Source organism: Lepisma saccharinum, chromosome 10, assembly GCF_977018435.1.
Source record: "Lepisma saccharinum chromosome 10, izLepSacc3.1, whole genome shotgun sequence".
Taxonomy (NCBI): domain Eukaryota; kingdom Metazoa; phylum Arthropoda; class Insecta; order Zygentoma; family Lepismatidae; genus Lepisma; species Lepisma saccharinum.
Window position 1 is genome coordinate 37,021,871 of NC_139238.1, and position 18,118 is coordinate 37,039,988.

The window sequence follows — 18,118 nt, forward strand, 5'->3', positions numbered from 1 at the left end:
AGGGGGGGGGGGGGGGGATGGAGGGGGCGACAAAGACGAACAAAGATAACAATGACAAAATACAGGGGTGATGAATGATAGGAGGCGATGAGAGACAGGGGAAAACAAAGAAAATGATGGGTGTGATGAAAGATAGGAGCCCATGACAGATTAGAGGGAGACGAGAGACAGGGGGCAAACAAAGGTAACAATGATGAAGGAAGGGGGCGACGAAAGATAAGCACGAAATTAACTTTAGGTGAAGGACTAGAGTAATGTTAATAGGGTGGATCAAATGAGTCCTAAGATGACCGTCCCTTCAAGAGGTTCTAGAAAATATTCCCGCCACCTCTACCTCCTCACTAATTTTTTTCACTGTGGAAAGGCCGTAGCCAGGGAGAAAGAACAGCTGACTTTAACCTCAGCACCACTAGGACGATGATGAAAATTCTTTTGGCGAACTACAAACTTAGTACCTTGCTACAAGGGCAAATTAAAGGCTTGAGGGGGGTAATCATTCTGCTGTGCTCCTCAAGATTTTTTAATTATTTTTTTTAGTTATTGATAAATTTGCAAAGTTGGGATGAAATACATCGAACATTGTGGCATTTCATGACATAACCAAGAGCTAAAAATTAGCAACCACAAGAGACAAAGACACTGCAGTGCTTTTCTTGCCTGGTGGGACGAGACATAGGTTAAGCTGCTCCTTTTTGACATTATCACTGTTCCCAACAGTCACACCTATTGCAATCAAAAATCAATTTATTGTGATTTTTTATAGAAATCTATTACAGTCTTTATTTTCCTGAAGTTAAACAACTTAGAATGATTGATGTGGTCAGGAAACATTGCAGTATTTTATGGTGCAAGCGGTGCTTAAAGCTTTGGAGCCACAGGCCCCCATACAGCCCTTTATGAAAAATTTAGAATGAATATTCCTTTCTTTTTATGTTCTACAGTTAAATAAAGATGAAATTGGAGAAATCAATAATATATCACTTATTAAATAACATGGGCTTGTACTAAACTTTCGTGCAGCAGAACGCAGCAAGACAGAACAAGACTTTGCGGTCCTTTAATAAAATCGTTTTCTTGTCCTGCGGTGCTCCTTGATTTATCAAAAACCAAACTTTAAAAGTGTACCAGTGACCAGTGGTGGGATTTGGAGGTGGCTTGAGAGGCAGTTACCTCCCACTTTTTGCTACTTCCGTCCCAGAACTCTGCTAAACCATATCTACCAATGGAAAGTAAACTGTCCTTGCTGGCACCTTGCGCCCTAGTTTTGGAAGCCAATCGCCGCCATTGCCAGCGACGTTAGTTCTAAACTCGTACACGCAATACAATCAGACACTATACAATGGAAGATATCAGGATTTGTGAAAGGGGTGTATGTTCTTCTTTAGAAATACTGAGACAAAGGGGGGTTATGACTCCCATCAACCTGCCTTGGCACGCTTCTGATCGCAAAACTGGGACCATTCGCGACGTCACTATTACTTTAATCCTTTACACTTCTTTTCCGTATTTACTTACTGCTTGTTTGATTTTCCTCATTTTACCCATAACTGTAGCCTCTGAACGTGTGTTTTCGAAACTTCAGCCAATAAAATATTATCTGCAAAATAGTGCTCCTCAGCAAAGATAAACAAACATATCCATCTTGAACAATGAGCACAGGCAAACGGAATGCTAAACGTTGAACACGCTGTCAAACACTTTGCTCATGCCAAATGTTTTAGTTTTTCAAATTTCTTTCAATAAATATAAGCCACACGATGTTAATTTTCTGACTTAAAAACATTACAAGCATGTAATTCAACCGACCTCATAGCACAAGAAATACTATGAGTGGGGCGGGGGAAAGGGGGTCATGACACACGGCTGTGTCTTCAACGTTTTAGTTACGCCAGTTATTTTATGACATATTTGATAGGACCGTAGTTTGTAAGGAAGTGTGGATGCTCAAAGCTCGGGATTGGGGGGAACCGAAATGGGTCTCTGCCCCCTCCGAGAGAAAGTCTTCAATCTGCCACTGTTCAATTGAACCCTGAATGTCTGGTCATAAGAAAGCTTATTGTAAAAAACCAGATCTGCAGCAAGTTAAAAAAAAAAAAAACTTATCAATAACACTGAAATAAATGCAGATCTTATTATACAGACTGAGGAATATACAAAATTTAAATATCCAATATCATATTATTAAAGTTGAAAACTTTTCATGCAAAAATGCATGCCATACTCTAAAGCCATGTACATACACATGCAGTGTGGATAGGCTCTTTCTTTGTCACCTTGTATTATGAAAGAAGTTACAACTGAATTTCAAAACTTTTCTTTAAAACTGGTAAACACAGTTTTTGGTACATGAAACCTTCATTGTGTTTTAAACATAACTGTTTATAATGAGTTCAAATATCCAATCTAAACCTTTGAATCATGCAGTTTTTTACAAAGCATTCGAAAAGTTACCGCATTCAAAGTTTGAGAATTTTATGCTTATAATTAGGGGCATGCATATTTCGTTTTTGTCGAATACATGAAATGTGAAAGAACACATTCTAATCTTAATTTTTAATAGAGATGGGACAGATTAATCGGTACTCTATCGGTATCGGCCAATATAGGCATATCGATGTATCGGTTTATCAGTAAAATTAGATTATTTTACCAATCCGATATATCAATAAACATCTTATAATTTTGTGCAAAATTCTGACATTTTGTTGCAATTTTTATTGATAATTTCGATGCCTGGTGGGACGAGACATAGGTTTAAAAAGTAAATGTCTGAATATGCAACTTCTTTTACACTGCAGTCACCTCAAAACACACACTTACGAAGGAGGTCAGTGAACCATTCTGGCTCTTCAAGGGCTACTTGGGTTTTTATATCGGATTGGTAGAATATCGGTTATTGGTATCGGTAAATTTTATGTCGGTACTTTATCAGTACTGGTTAAAATTTCATATCATCCCATCCCTAATTTTTAATGTTTCTGAAAGGTGTGAGGTGCAAATGATGCAAAATGAACTGTGAAAGACTCTTATACAAGAAATGTAGAGTTTATTTACCAACACGACAATTTCTGAAGTTTGAATTATCCTCCAAGTTATGCAATTCACAGAAAATTGATTAATAAAAATTTGAGAAGCAAGAATGGACCCCTTCATACAGGAATAAACTTAATACTCTGGTAACAACATAAATGTGCTATTAGAAGGCTTATGTTTATTTTGTAATCAGTGCAGTTTTTAAATCAAATTTTGGATTATGTTCACAAATTTAAAACCAAAATGTAATTTTATATGCTGCTTTGATCCATTTTTCATCGCTATAACACCAAAATTTTATTTTATTTACTGCTTTGAACCTGAAATTTTGCTTTTTTTATTTACCAAAAATATGTACCTCTACTTATAATTTATGGAACTTGTCAATGAAATGAATACATACATTTGTTAACTATATCTTGAAATACACAAGAAATAATTTATAAACTAAAAGAGAGTAATACTGCAATCTGTGAGATGGTGGACACAACAAATTTACCATTTTGACGGCACTAGCTGTATGTACTCAGTAACAGACAGTAGTCCACACAGTCATACAGTGCTTCACAAACATAACAGTATTGCACACACATTCACTGGGTATGGACCAGTGAGGTTGCATTCTCTTTTGTCTGGTGATTTACTGCTACTGTGTAAGTGTGTTGTGTTAGATAGTGAGTGAATATGCCAAGCAAATGAATAAATCATCCAGTTAACTTCTGTTGTGCGTTTGGGGATGTGACATTTAAAGATCAATGACAAAGTTTGACTCCGCCAGTTAAAAATGTTATGAATAAATATTTTGGCAGTAAAGAAAAGAACTGGGCCCCCATATCTGCTGTTCATCCTGTGTGATGTCTGAAAGATTGGGCTGTGTTTTGAAAGTTCTTTACATTGAGCTTTGCTACACCCATGATGTGGAATGAAACACGAGATATTCATCGAACTGTTATTTCTGTACTACAAAGATGAAAGGAAAAGCTAGTAAACCCAAACTCATAGTAAAGTATCAAAATTTGCCATCCACTTTCAGGCAAGTACTTCACAATGAAGACTTGCCTCCAACTAGAAGATGAGGCAGCTAACAAAGTTCAAAATAAGGAGCAAGATGTTCGTACTTTTGAAGGAAGTGCCTTTTCAATGAACTTCACCTGTTAACTCAAGGAGAATTAAAATACCTTGTTCAAAATGGTTCTAAAAACAGGCTGAACTTTTGGATTCTATTTGGAAGATTGAAACCCCTTTTAGAATGACATTAAGGTGTGTTTCTTTCATAACCTCCATGAAGAGGTTCAAGATTTAGTGTGTTGTAACAATATTTGTGCTGTGATAGATGTACTTGATCATAAACATAAAGTAACAGAGTAGAGAATGTTAACAGACTCATCAAAAACTAGTTTGAATTGAATGCACAATGGGAACAAATTTCCTTTTATGCCAATAGCTTATTCAATTAACATGAAGCAAACATATGAAAATCTTGTTGAAAAAAAATCATTCTAATAAATATTATTGGACTATATGTTGTGATTTAAAAGTCATTGCATTTTAACCCTTTTGAGGCGGATGACGAAATATTCGTCATGCATGGAAATTCCCCAAGGACGGGGCTCATTTTAAGCAAAATGTAACATGTTGGAAAATGTTTTTTTTTTTAAAAAAAAAAAAAAAAAAGTTGTAATAACACGATAAATGCCAATGAGGGCTCGTTTTATTCAGAATCTCCAAGGCTTTCGTTCGGTAAGGTAAACATGTCGATGTGTACCCATTTTTGGAAGCAACAGACAGAGGAATTTCAATTTTTTCTTTTCTTTCAGTTTGGCTAGCTCCCATCCAGTAGCACTCATCGATCTGGGCAAACCACCACTTGTCACTGATTGCACCAAGTTATGTAATGGCGAATACATAGTACCAAAACGATAATACAAATAGTATTTTTTTTCAAAAAAAGAAGAAGAAAACTCAAGGATAATGTTTATCACAACTGACCGGAAACTCCATCAGAAATTTGCCCATCGATCTGGACAAAAAGCCACTGGTAGCTGATTGTTCCAAGTTATATAAAGTATCAAAATGATAATACAAATAGTATATTTAAAAAAAAAAGAAAAAGAAAAAACTCAAATTCAAGGAGAATTTTCATCACAACTGGTCGCAGTGACGTCATCAGAAATGCACCCATCGATCAGGGCAAATCGCCACTATACGGTGACTGCCCCAAGTTATATAAAGGCGAATACGATAGTACAAATTGTAAATTTTATAAAAAAAAAAAAAGAAAGAAAGAACTCAAAATCAAGCCCATTGGCTAGCACCCATCGATCAGGGCAAACCACCACTTGTCGCTGATTGCCCCTAGTTATATAAAGGCGAAAACAACAGCACAACAATTAGCCTGGCGACGCAAGAATGACGTCAGAGTCTACTCGGTGATGACGGCAGATGTGAGGTGAAAACTTGGAGAATAAACCAAAAAAGATTCCATGTGTTTTTTAATTCGGTATCCTGTTTATTAAACTTTTATTACCAAAACCTTTGTTTGACGAAATATTCATCGTCCGTCCTTGAGTTACTTCTGGCATCTATAGGCCTGCCCCGAAAGGGTTAATGGGTTTGCGGTTCAGCTACACTAAATTTTGTTTTTTCATGAGCAAATGGGATAGCAGGGACAAGAAAAATCATCACATCACAAAGTGTGAATCACTTATGCCTGAACAGAACAATGATGTACATCCTTTCACTAGTCAGGTCGGACATGATTCTTCTACCTCCACTTCATTGTTTGTAGGTAAAAATTCCTCATGTAAGTGATGCTAAAAATCAAGGAAGAAATGTTTGCGTTGCATGAGCTTTTAATGCAGATGGAAAATTTGAAGATCTGTTACAAGCCTAATTGAAAAGCTCAGTGATGATGGTAACTGAAAAGTGCTGTGCAATCTTTCCTTAGAAAATCATAAACCCAGAACTAACATGAGATTGTGGATGAACTGTTAGTCGTACAAAGATATGGGGTGAAATATGTCACTCAAAATGAATTTCTTCAAGTCCCATCTGTATATCAACCTGACATGGGGAGTGTTTACAACAAGATATCTCTGCAATGAAAAAAAAGTTACCAGGGACATTGGAGAACAGGAATGCTTGCTGATTACTGTTGCATGCTGAAGTAGAATGTTCTAGATGCTAAACAAAGAAGGAAGTCAACAACTGTCACATTATATAATTTATATCAGCTGATATTTGGAATTACTGGGTAAAAGACAAACCTAATGATTAGGTACATGTCCCTAACAACATACTACGTATTTACAATAAAGTCAAACCATCCTCTATGTAGGTAAAACTCCTTTCTTATCAAAGGAATGATTCTCAACTGTATTCATAAACCATTTTTATGCAATTCAGTTTTGGTGGGACCTGTGCATCTGAATACTTTGAACATAAAATTAGTACAACTAAGTCACCAACACTAACTTGTGTGATGTAAGAGCCTCAAATCAATGGGTACCTGGGGGCAACCTTGGGGAGTAAAAGCAGCTGAAGCATGGTGCTGTCCTACTTCCACATCCCCTAAATGTGCCTTCATGGTACGGTGCTATATGCAAGGGGACCTTTACCTTTACAACTAAGTCACAAACAATACTTGTGTGATGTAAGACTTACCTTTTCCCAGAGATTGAACATACTCATCCAAGAGACTTTGTGCCAATACTTGTGCAGCTTCTTGACTTAAGTCTGTATTAGCATCTGACGAAAAAGTGTTGCTCAGAATAGCTGCTGCCTCCTGAGCTTCAAGGGCACATCCATTATCCAATAATTGTAATTGGGTTAACAACAGAAGTTTATATTGAACTGAAAAGTAAAGCACTTTTCTGGTAAGCAGATATGGCTACAGGTAAAGTTCAAAATTAATTACAACATATATCTCGAAATTGATGAAACAATGAAAGCTCAATGATCCTAAGCACCCTCCTTATACTTCAACCGGGCCACAGTCTCATGAAGATTGAGTACAACTGCTCGAAAGTACATTTTAATATTCAGGTGTGCTATTCACTGTGCACAAGGTAATCAGACTAGACCATTGACTAAAATGCACAAAAGCATAAAGACAAATGAATTGAAATACAAGTGCAGAAACACAAAAACTGTCTGTGATACTAGAAATGCAGAGACACAATCCTCTGGCGGCAGTTGCCATGTCTCGCCCTATCTGTAACATTGGATTTTCAAAGGAGTGATTACATTTGGTATTCTATATGTTAAGACCCATGGTCACATTTTTAATTTCATCACATTTCAGCGATGAAAGCATCACTATGACACCATCGTCCGAAGCATCACTGATGTTCTTTTTTTCATCCAGGTCTCATTTCAAAATAATGGCAAAAGTTAAGACGTCTGGTTTCTTATACCACAGCAGGTGTTGGCCATAGCTGCTTCTACTACATGACTCCATTTTCAAGTGTAGGGGGTTTATCACCCTGCAGAGGAAATGACCACTCTTTGGAAGCAATATTTACATCACATATGTTTCTTCCATTGCTTCCCTACCTCCTCCTCAAGTTATTGTTAACTCTGGTAACAGAAATAGATCAAAACTGAAGAAATTCATGATAGATTGAAAACAAAACATGTTGTTGTATTTAGGTACAAGGTCACTCCTTGATAGCCTTTTTTTAAAAAGCTAATAGTGACAATGAAGATGGACGAAACAAAGCATGATAGAACATGCATATCCTGCATGCAAAAGTCATAAAATCTCACAACCTAGAGCATTCACATGTCAGATGCCATTATAGTAGACAACAATTACCCACAATTCTTACAATCACGTTCATCAGCACCTACACATGGTGGAAGAGGTGGACTGTGATGGAGTCATTGATGAATAAGTGCTGAAGTCATCAATGATATAATGAATGTGCAGTATCAGCTAATCAACTACAATAAGAACTATCACAGAAAAAAAAAAACATTATATATAAAATTTACAGCCTTATATGTAGTTAGAAGTGGTCGGGAAAAAATGGCTTTTTTGGGTAAAAAAATTGGAGTTTCTCTCCATGTCTTTTTTTGGTTGGACTTTTTCACAAAAGTGTCTCAAATCAATGAATACATGAGTTGGCAATATCTTTTCTGTTTCATGGTTTTCGTTTATCTCCCTACTGTAAAAAAGACACTCACTTCTAAATATAAAATATAAATTACCATATGAAATTTATAGTTAGGCATACAAGGTGTTTTTTAAAAAACTGGCTTTTTTCAATTGGCGGTTCTTTCTGAGTGTTATCTTCATATTTTTGTAGGCTTATTAGATATACCATGTAGTATAAACATATTCACATAACTATAATAGTTTTGTATGTGTTCTTATTAGAACCTAATAGCGTGATATGATTTTCAATGTTTGAATTTTTTATACGAACATGTATATGAAGCAAAAAAGAAAATACTGCTCTACCTTTTGAAAATCTAGTATCATATCTCTTTACATTAAATTTAGTGTTCAGTAAAATATATTTGTATTCTGGCTTTCCAGTACATCATGTATCATTTGATTAAATGACCGCAAAACCTGGTCATGGAGCAACTAGTGATGTATTTTGGCTGCTTGTTGCAGTGCTTCTCAACCTTTGTGAGAACACAGGCCAGTAAATGTATTTCTTACAAGTCTATGACCTGAACCCAAAAATTACTCATAAATACTTTTCTGATCTTTAAAATTTATATGGAAATTAATATGCACCCTTAATTAATACATCAACTATGATACAATCATAGTTCAATTATGTATAGACTTGCAGTCAAATATAAAATTATATTTAAATTAGTTGTCAGCCCCTGGGTGCAATGGATGTTTATTCAGGTCTGAGTGTTGAAATACACTAGCACTAAAACTGAAGCAGAAGCAAATAAAACTGGCTGCAAATGACAAAAAAATCTATTTAAGAAATCTGGACTGGACCTGCAGTTTGAAATGAGATCTGAAGCACTCTGGATCCACTGAGGATTGAACCTCAGACCCCTTCTTATTACAAGGCAACAGCATTACTTTATTCCACTCCAAAGGCCCATTCATGATTATGAAAGGAACCTTCTATAAAAAGCCAGCTTTTTTCCAACTACAGTACTTGCAATTTGTTCTCTGTGATATACAGGCTAAATTAAATCTTAATATCTGATGAAGTAGCTAACAATCTTGTTAAGTATAGCGATCATTCAGACTGAAGCAGCACATGACAATGGGGGGGGGTGTCACATTGAAGTGACAACTGACACGGGTCCCTTCAGTCTGTAAGCAAACATCCACCATGCATGCACAAACAAGACTGAGGTAACATGATGCATGTCACTGAAGGAGCTTTCAGACTGAAGTCATAGATGACAAGTGACACAGTCTTCTTCAGTATAAAGCAAAACGTTCACCGCACATGCAAGAATAACAGACCGAAGCTGCATGATGTGTGCCATTGAGAAAACAGTATAGTCTGAGCAACATGCAAGTGACATGTTTAGCTCAGTGTCACACTTCAGTTCAAAAGGTTGAATGGATTACTGAGGGTCGCTTCCAAGTGACATATTTTACTTATTGCTTCAGTCTAAAAGTTCACTGAGAAAACTGTACAGGCCAAGTGACAAACGACACTTGCAGCTTATGTTGCTTCGGTTCTAAAGGTTGCATTTACTTAAAAGGGTTGGTTTCGAAGAGCACGTGTCGCTTCCATCAAAAAGCTCTGTTAAACAGGTACATGTAAATTTACATAATACGTATACTTCTGCACATGTGTTGTGAACAGTGAAGATTTTTAATTGTCCCGAAATATTAAATATTTTGATTATTAACATTTGTTTCATATTTTATGACATCAACATTTAAATTGAGACTCAAACATGTAAAAGTTTGTTTTAAGTCCATTTCATGGTAAGATGTGCCATATGTTGACATATGGGCACAAGATTAAGAAGGTACAAATGAAGGAAAAGAGGGAAAACAAAATAGAGAGAAAAGTGGCAGAAACAAAGCACATGTGCATAAACAGGGGAGAGAAAATAAACAAAAACGACAGGGAATTTGGAATGAAATTGGAGAAACTGATAAAAAAGCATGTGGAAAGTAAGTTGGTTAAGTTTCCTGAGCCACCTTCAATTTTCTGCACAAAAATGGAAGATTCCAAGACTCAACTTGCCAGATGAGTTAAAGGAGAAAGTGAAGGTCAGTGCCACCAGGAGGAGGGGAGGGAAGACAAGAAGAGTAGGTTACAGGATGGAGGGGAGGGGGAGAAACAGCCAGGTATAACACCTGCAAGGAAAAAGCAGTTTACCTAGGAGGAAATAAGGACACAGTTATTCATTCCTTAGAAGTGTAGAGTGACTAGCCATGTGAGGTTGTGTTATTGTATGTATATCTTAGTGTAGCTTGAAAAAGTTCTGGGAAACCAGAATGAAACGTTACAGATAAAATAAAATAAAAACCACTAATAATAACTGTGTTAGATTATTTTGCATCTATAAGAAGTGGTTATGCAAACCTTTAAGAAGAACTGCATTATGCCTCCTAATTACATTAAATTTATGTTTTTATGAAAAAGTAATACAGAAATATTGGGAACACTCTAGGAAACGTTGTAATGTATTTTCAAGCAGTTGAAAAATCTAAAAAATAAGAGGTGGTGGGCCTGCAAGCCTCCCCTCCTCCTCCAGGGGGAGGATTGGCTTGGCCAATATCGGTCTCTCAGCTGCTACATCATGGAAATTTTTTTATATAGTTGTAAAATATGTCATTACAAACCTGTAAACTCATAACAGTAACTTCAAGTGAAATAGGTTAGCTGTAATTGGTAAAAAGCCAAAATTTCCGGGTTTTTTTTAAAACAAGCTGGCTTTTTATCGGAAAGAAACCATCCATTCTGAAAAGCCGGCTTTCTTGAAACTTTACTTATATGTAATTTACAGTTTCAGGGACTGAAGAATGCAACTAAATTTGTTACATGTATACGTATTAAGTATAGTTGGAAATCAACAAGAACTTTAAAATGTGCTGAATTAGCAATGCTTTTCTAGATGAAGAGTAAATCCACAGGTGAGTAAAAGGAGCTACTTTGTACAGAGAAAACTCAAAATCTTCTTCAAGTGCTTTGTTTCTTGCAGTTGCTCAATCTCACTTGCAATGTGCTGAACAATTCTTAGTTCTGTCCTGCAAATGTAACTGCTGGAAGCTTCGAGTGTCTTAGAAGAATTTGGAAGCTTGGGTTTGAAAAAAAATATCTCACAAAATAGTCACTTTGTCTTCTGTCACAACAACAAAGTACAAAACACTAAACATTGTGCACAAAACAGATCACAGGGTGGTTACAGACACGCAAAAATGAAATTCCCTGACTTTTCCAGGTTCTCCAGGACAAATCTTGCATTTTTTCCCTGACAATTTTGGACTAAATCTATGTATTTGAACATGGAAAATAAACTCATACAGCTTTCAGGTATGGACTATATTAAGTGTCTATATTGGCTTACAAGAAATTGACTTAATTTCTCTATGATTTACATTCGTTCTGAAAAATAGTGAATTTGAAAAATCATTACAATTCACAAGCTAGGCAGGGACTTTTACAGGGCTTTTCTAATTTGCAAGCAGGCTTAAATAAATATTTGATTATTTTTAAAGTTCTGACTAAATGAACCTAGAGTAAATTAGTTGTTTTTAATAAAGAAATGTTGTAATTTCTCATTTTTCTAAACCTTTCTCATTATTAAATGTTGATATTTTGCCTGCCGCTTGCAAGAACCATGACTGCAAACTTATTTTTGAAGCATTAACGCTTGTATTCTACATCTATTTTCAATATAAAGCAAACAAACAACTTAATCCATGCACACATGATTGAGATATTTATTAGTATGGTGAATTTGCAGCTTCTTTGATGTGAACATGGCAACACATGGCATCCCCTTGACACCCAAAACCCTAACATATCTGAAACCTACTTCTCGGATCTAAACGTTCTGAAAGTGAAGCAATGGAATTGTACAAAATAAAGTGTCATATTACCTTACATTATCAATGTGACTTCTTTCAGTACAAACATTCACAGTATATCGAAGTACCATGAAACTGACAACACACTGTTACCTATATTGCCTGCAAAAAAAGCGCGCGTGCGTGTGTGTACACACACACACACGAGGCGCATGTCAAAAAAAGAAGGGCCGATATTTTTTCAAAAACAAAAAAATGTGAGGAGAAGAAATTTCCTGTGATTGATAAACAAGTGCATACCTTGGCTATTTTTCGACGGGGTCACCATTAACCTACAGACATGTCTGATAGCGTGGCACAAGCTTCCGTATACCCTCTGCGTAAAAATCTGCACGTCACTGTCATTGAAACGCTTCGATGCAAGCCACTTTTTCAGGTGAAGAAAAAGAAAGAAATCACTGGGGACAAGGTCAGGTTTGTAAGGGGGATGATTGAATAGTTCCCATCGAAATCTTTCAATTGTCTCAACAGCAGCTAAGTGTGGCCAGGCGTTGTCATGGATCAGAAAAATTCTAGAGCGTAGCATTCCTCTCCGCCGAATTTGGATGACATGTCGCAGATTATTCAGTGTTTTGCAATATTGTTCATCCTGGTTCCAAGAATTCCACAAAAATCACACCCTTTTGGTCACAAAACACGGTTGCCATGATTTTGTGAACTGATGGTGTTTGTTTGAATTTCTTCGCTTTAGGAGAACCAGAGTGCCACCATTGCATTGACTGCTGCTTCGACTCCCCAGTGGTGTACGATATCCACGTTTCATCATCCGTCACTATGTGCGAAAAGAGGTCATCCCCATCCTCCCCCCAGTGGGCCAAAAAATCATGTGCAGCTGTCCTTCTTTGCTCTTTGTGAGCGTCTGTCAGCATTTTTGGTATCCACCTTGCACACAGTTTGTGATACCCCAGGTTGTCAGTCACAATTCGATGCACTGTTTTCGCAGACACTTCTGGAAACTCTTTGGCAAGTTCAGATATTGCGAACCGGCGATTGGAACGCGTTCCACCAGATCGTCCATCTGAACACTAGGCCTTCCGCTACGCTCATCGTCATGGACATTTGAACGCCCTTCCCAAAACTCTCTGCACCATTGCCTGACCTTCCCTTCACTCGTCACTGTCAGTCCATAAATGGCACACAATTCCCGATGGATGTCAGCTGCATTCTGTCCTTTGGCATTCAGAAATCGTATGACAGATCTCACTTCACATTTGGCGGGATTTTGTATTACGGAAGCCATCTCATCTTACTGCTACTCGCAAGTATGCAACCCCACTCTGACGATTCTATCTCTGTTGCAAGCACAGAATACTAGGGCATGCTCCTGCGCATGCTCAACTTCATCAGTGTTGCCAACCCTGCGTAAAAAAATTATCAGCCCTTTTTTTTGACATGCGCCTATATAATATTAAAAACTTAACACTGGAAATTTATAGTAGGGGAATCTGCTGCACTGCACAGGCATCTGATTTTGCTAATCATACAGGATAAGATAGGAACATGCTGCTAATAACGGCATCCGTAAGTATATATACGAGGCACATCCAGAAAGTAAGTTCCGATACTGTTGGAACACTACGCTAGTGGTTGGAGCATGACACACACATACAGATAGGAAGAGGTGGTACGTGTCTGTAATGTGGTGCAGTCGCATTGTTGTGAAGGGAGTTAATTTGATAACAGTGTTATACTAGTGTCAAACTATCTCCTGGCTGTATTCACAGCAGAGAACGGTTATTTTGGCGAAATCCTTGTTCCCTACTGGCTACTGCAGGGAGAAGGGATTCTAATGTTGCTCAAAGAGGGGGGGGCAGCGGTAGACCTAATTGGCTGTTTGACAGCAAGTTTCTTCGTAGGTAAAAGTAACAACAGCGGGGCACTGCCATAAAAACAGATCCGCCACCGGTAATTAGCTTGGTTGGTTGATTGATTGATTGATTTGCTTTACTTTACTTTGCTTTTTGTGCCACTTTTGGCTAATTTGCGAAGATGGGGATGAGTGGTGACATGATGAAATTGATGGACACTCACAAACATCCATGCCCAGGCCAAGATTCGAACCCGGGACCCCTGGTGTTGAAGCACGATGTGTTCACCACTCTGCCACAGGGGCCAGCAAGAGTTAGCTTGGCTCAACTCTATGAGAAAGATCACAGTTCTCATATACTGACTGCGTGCTGTAATCAGATTCTTGTATGCTCAAAAGCAGATGCTGGTAGAGACCACCGGAACTTGTGAGAGGTGTAACGACTAGATGCCATAAGTGACAGTATGGTCAGACTATGGTGCAGACAATTCATTGAAGGCAGTCCCATCGTGCACGACCCCACACACCTGACCGCAAGTGGGGTCTTCTGCATCACTTAAAGTGCGAGCCCCCAAGTAACGTGCTATGACTTTCATCTCTTCCTTCAGCTGAAGCAGTTTCTGGTAGGACATATGATTTGACAGTAACACTGCCGTACAGATTTTTCAGATTTTTGGGGGCAGACACATGACATGGGCAACAAAATTTAGTGCCACACTACAACAAATACCTGAAGAACAGTGGTGAATATGTCGAAAAGTAAGTTATGGGTCAGTGTAATTAAGACAATAAAATGTCAATGATTACACTTTTGTGTTTTAATTTGTGGCTAATTGGAATGTACGTTCTGGACCATCCTCGGATAAAGCTTCAGCCTGTGAAATTCAATAACAGTAGACGAAAAGTGAAAATTCAGTAGAGCTGGCAGAGGAACATTGATTACTGATGAAAATGATGTGTTTTTAGAATTGAGAGCCTGAAAATTTGTCCGACAAAATGTCGTATTCAGGGTGGCTACAAACAAGCAGAAATGAAATTCCCTGACATTTCCAGGTTTTCCAGGACAAAATTTACATTTTTCCCTGACAATTACAAACTAAACTAAATCCATGTTTTTGCAAATGGAAATAATAAACTCATACAGATCCAGGTATGGATTTGATAAGTACCAATATTATCTTCTATGAAATTGACTTAATTTCTCTATTCTCTATGATTTGAATTCAAACTGCAAAATAGTGAATTTGGAAAATTATTACAATTCACAAGCTAGGGAAGGATTACGGAATTTTGTCATACGCAGTAAGTTTAAAATAAAATACTTGATTATTTTTAAAGTTACGACTAAATGAGATAAGAGTGAAGAGTGAATGATTAAGAAATACAATTTGTAATTTATCAGTCTCCTTATACATTCTCGGTATTATATGTTGATATTTCCACTGAGGTTTGGAACCCTCTGCTTGCAAGAACCATGAGTGCGGACTCATTTTTCAATGCATAAAGCTACTTCTCTCTTCTCTGTAAAGCAAACAACTTAACTTTTGCATATAAGTGAAACAATTGAATCGAGCAAACTAAAGTGTCATATTTCCTTACATTATCAATGGGATTTCTGCTTCAGTACAGTATATCCAAGTGAAGTACCATGAAACTGACAACGTGCAGTTATACCATAAATGCTGACGAAAAGGGTATGTAGGTATTAGAAATTTAACGCAAGGAATTTATAGAATTGCATTGTATAGGTACCTGATTTATCTAACCACACATTAAAACAGGAACACTCTAATAATAAAAGCTTCTGAAAGTTCATATACGAGGGGCATCCTGAAAAAAGCTCCAATGGTGCCTATACACAGCACTAGTGGTCGAAGAGCGACCAAATTGTAAGTCACATGGCTTACGCCTCTTCGTGAGAGTTTGATATCTTGAAAGTTATTTTCCATACCCCTTTTTTAATTTTAAGGTAAGCATTTTAGATAATGGAATTTTCCCTGTATATACTGAAGGGTGCATAATGACCATAAGTGGCGATGCACCCAAAAAATTAAAACCAATCATTCTCACGTGACAGGTACTGATATATTATGGCACCAAAAATTGGCATTATCTTTTTTGACTTGTTAATGTTATGTTTCCCAAAATTCGCGATTTTGTTTTAGAAAATTTATCTGCCAAATATACCAAAACGTAATACTCCATTGTGCTTTTAAACTATTATTTTAAATTGTAGGTCAAATGGTCTACGGATTTTGGTGACAGTTTTTGGAACAGATTTTTGAGGAAGTAAAGTGTTCCCCTGCACTTTTCCATGAAGGTGTATAGTAGGGGCGTGGAGTTAGGGCCCCACACGTTCTTGATCACAGCTAAAGGTAGGGGTGATGTGATCAGCACCACGCTCCTGGCTATCTTTATACCTCAAAGTTTCCTCCAGGTACCCACTTGATATGATGCTGGGTGGGCGCCGGAGGAGTTTGAATAGGTGAAAAAGATCCCGGTTCTCCCTCGCAGGGGATCGACCCCGGGTCTCTAACATGGTAGTCAGATGCCCTAACGACTGAGCATTATTTCTCGCTCGACAAATGCCGATGGTGCACACTTAGCTTGGTAATTCAAAACATATCTCACGCGACAAATACTTAAGATGTGACTCCCGTGTGACTGTATATACACACTCGATCTCCTTTTAGAACCCTGCCACTTTGCTCTGTGATGCAAATGTGTATGCCAAATTCGCATTATTTCGATATTTCAAACGGGCAAAAAATGTGTCCAGACATCACTGCACATTCCTAAACATAACTTCGCAGCAATTAACATTTTTCACGGTTTTGGCGTTTGCGAAAAATCAATGTCCCTACTAATTGGAAATTACTTTCTGGCCACCCGTCGTATAAATCAGTAGATGGAAAGTTAAAATTTAGCAGAGCTGGCAGAGAAAATTCAATTCTTGAAGAAAGTGATTTGCTTTTATGATTGAATGATTCGAGTAAATATGATATTAAAATATTGACGTATTTATTATTAGTATTTTATTTTATAATATTGGACATTAACATTACTCAGTGAGAGATTAATGGCCATCTCTCATGAGTTGAAACAGACAGGACAGAGAGTAGTGTTAATTTCATTGCAATACTAGTGTTGCAGTAAATTTGAGGTTGGGAGCATGCACTTGCCAATTTTTATAACGTTCACAAATGCAGATTTATGTTTCACTTTTTCGTGATAGTGTTCAATATATATCCCGTTTGGTTGGATTCTTCTTGATATCTAAGAATAGTGCAATGTCATTGTAACGTATGTTAACTTGTGCGAAACCAGTAATACGTCAGGATGATGAAAGAAAACCTTCGTAAACACTGCTACATTAAATAAGGTGAAGTGAGCCAGTAGAGTAATAAAATTTCAGCAGCATATTTGCAGTCTAAAGCTCTTCTTGTTTATGCATTCGATTTTTATTGGATGTTGCAGTCCATGCAATTTCTGTCGCATGTAGTAGTGAGATACTTTGTCGGGTGGCGATATTCGACAAATTCAACTTGTATGGCACCCAAGAACATGAAAAATGTTACGTTCTCTTAAGAAATGTCCATGCTCTGATGTTTTAGCTGCAAACAAAACTTATCCGAAGTAGATTGCTCCCATAGTGCCCGAGTTATAACTATTTTCCTCAAAAATTCAAATTACCTATTTTTCGTAAAAAAAAATTAAAAAATCACATTTTGGCTTATTATTCAACTTGTATGGCACCCAAGAACATGAAACATGTTTCATTCTCTTGAGAAATGTACATTCTTTGAAAGGAATACTAAAGTTTACGCCTTCTCCCCATAATAGCGGGAGAAGAGGGGGCAAACTCAAGATTTTTATGTTTTTTCGGGGGTCGTGCCCAAGCCCCCTTCCTTGGTCCGGCGTTCTGAATTGTACATGGTTACATGCGCTGATGTTTTAGCTGCAAAACAAAAGTTATCCGAAGTAGATTGGTCCCATAGTGCCCGAGTTATAACAATTTTCCTCTAAAGTGTGTTCGAATTTGAGGTGTCAAAATAAATAAAAATAAAAAAGTCAATGAAGAGGAAATTCCCTGACATTTCCCTGACTTTTTTGACACCTCAAATTCCCTGACTTTTCCCGGTTTTCCAGGTTTTCCAGGCCTGTCGCCATCCTGCGTATTACATCAGACAAAAAAATTGGATGCATAAGACTGCCATGCATGCATTTTTATGCTGCAG

General features: G+C 37.3%; 1 protein-coding gene across 1 annotated transcript in view; it reads right to left on the bottom strand.

The window, feature by feature from the left end:
* The window catches only part of LOC145993867 (DNA-directed RNA polymerase I subunit RPA1-like), a 381,417-nt gene that overhangs the window by 350,814 nt on the left and 12,485 nt on the right, over positions 1-18,118 (bottom strand). Inside the window, exon 4 of the mRNA XM_083129730.1 lies at positions 6,697-6,885. Coding sequence (XP_082985856.1) covers positions 6,697-6,885 — 189 coding nt within the window. The remainder of the gene's footprint in view (positions 1-6,696; positions 6,886-18,118) is intronic.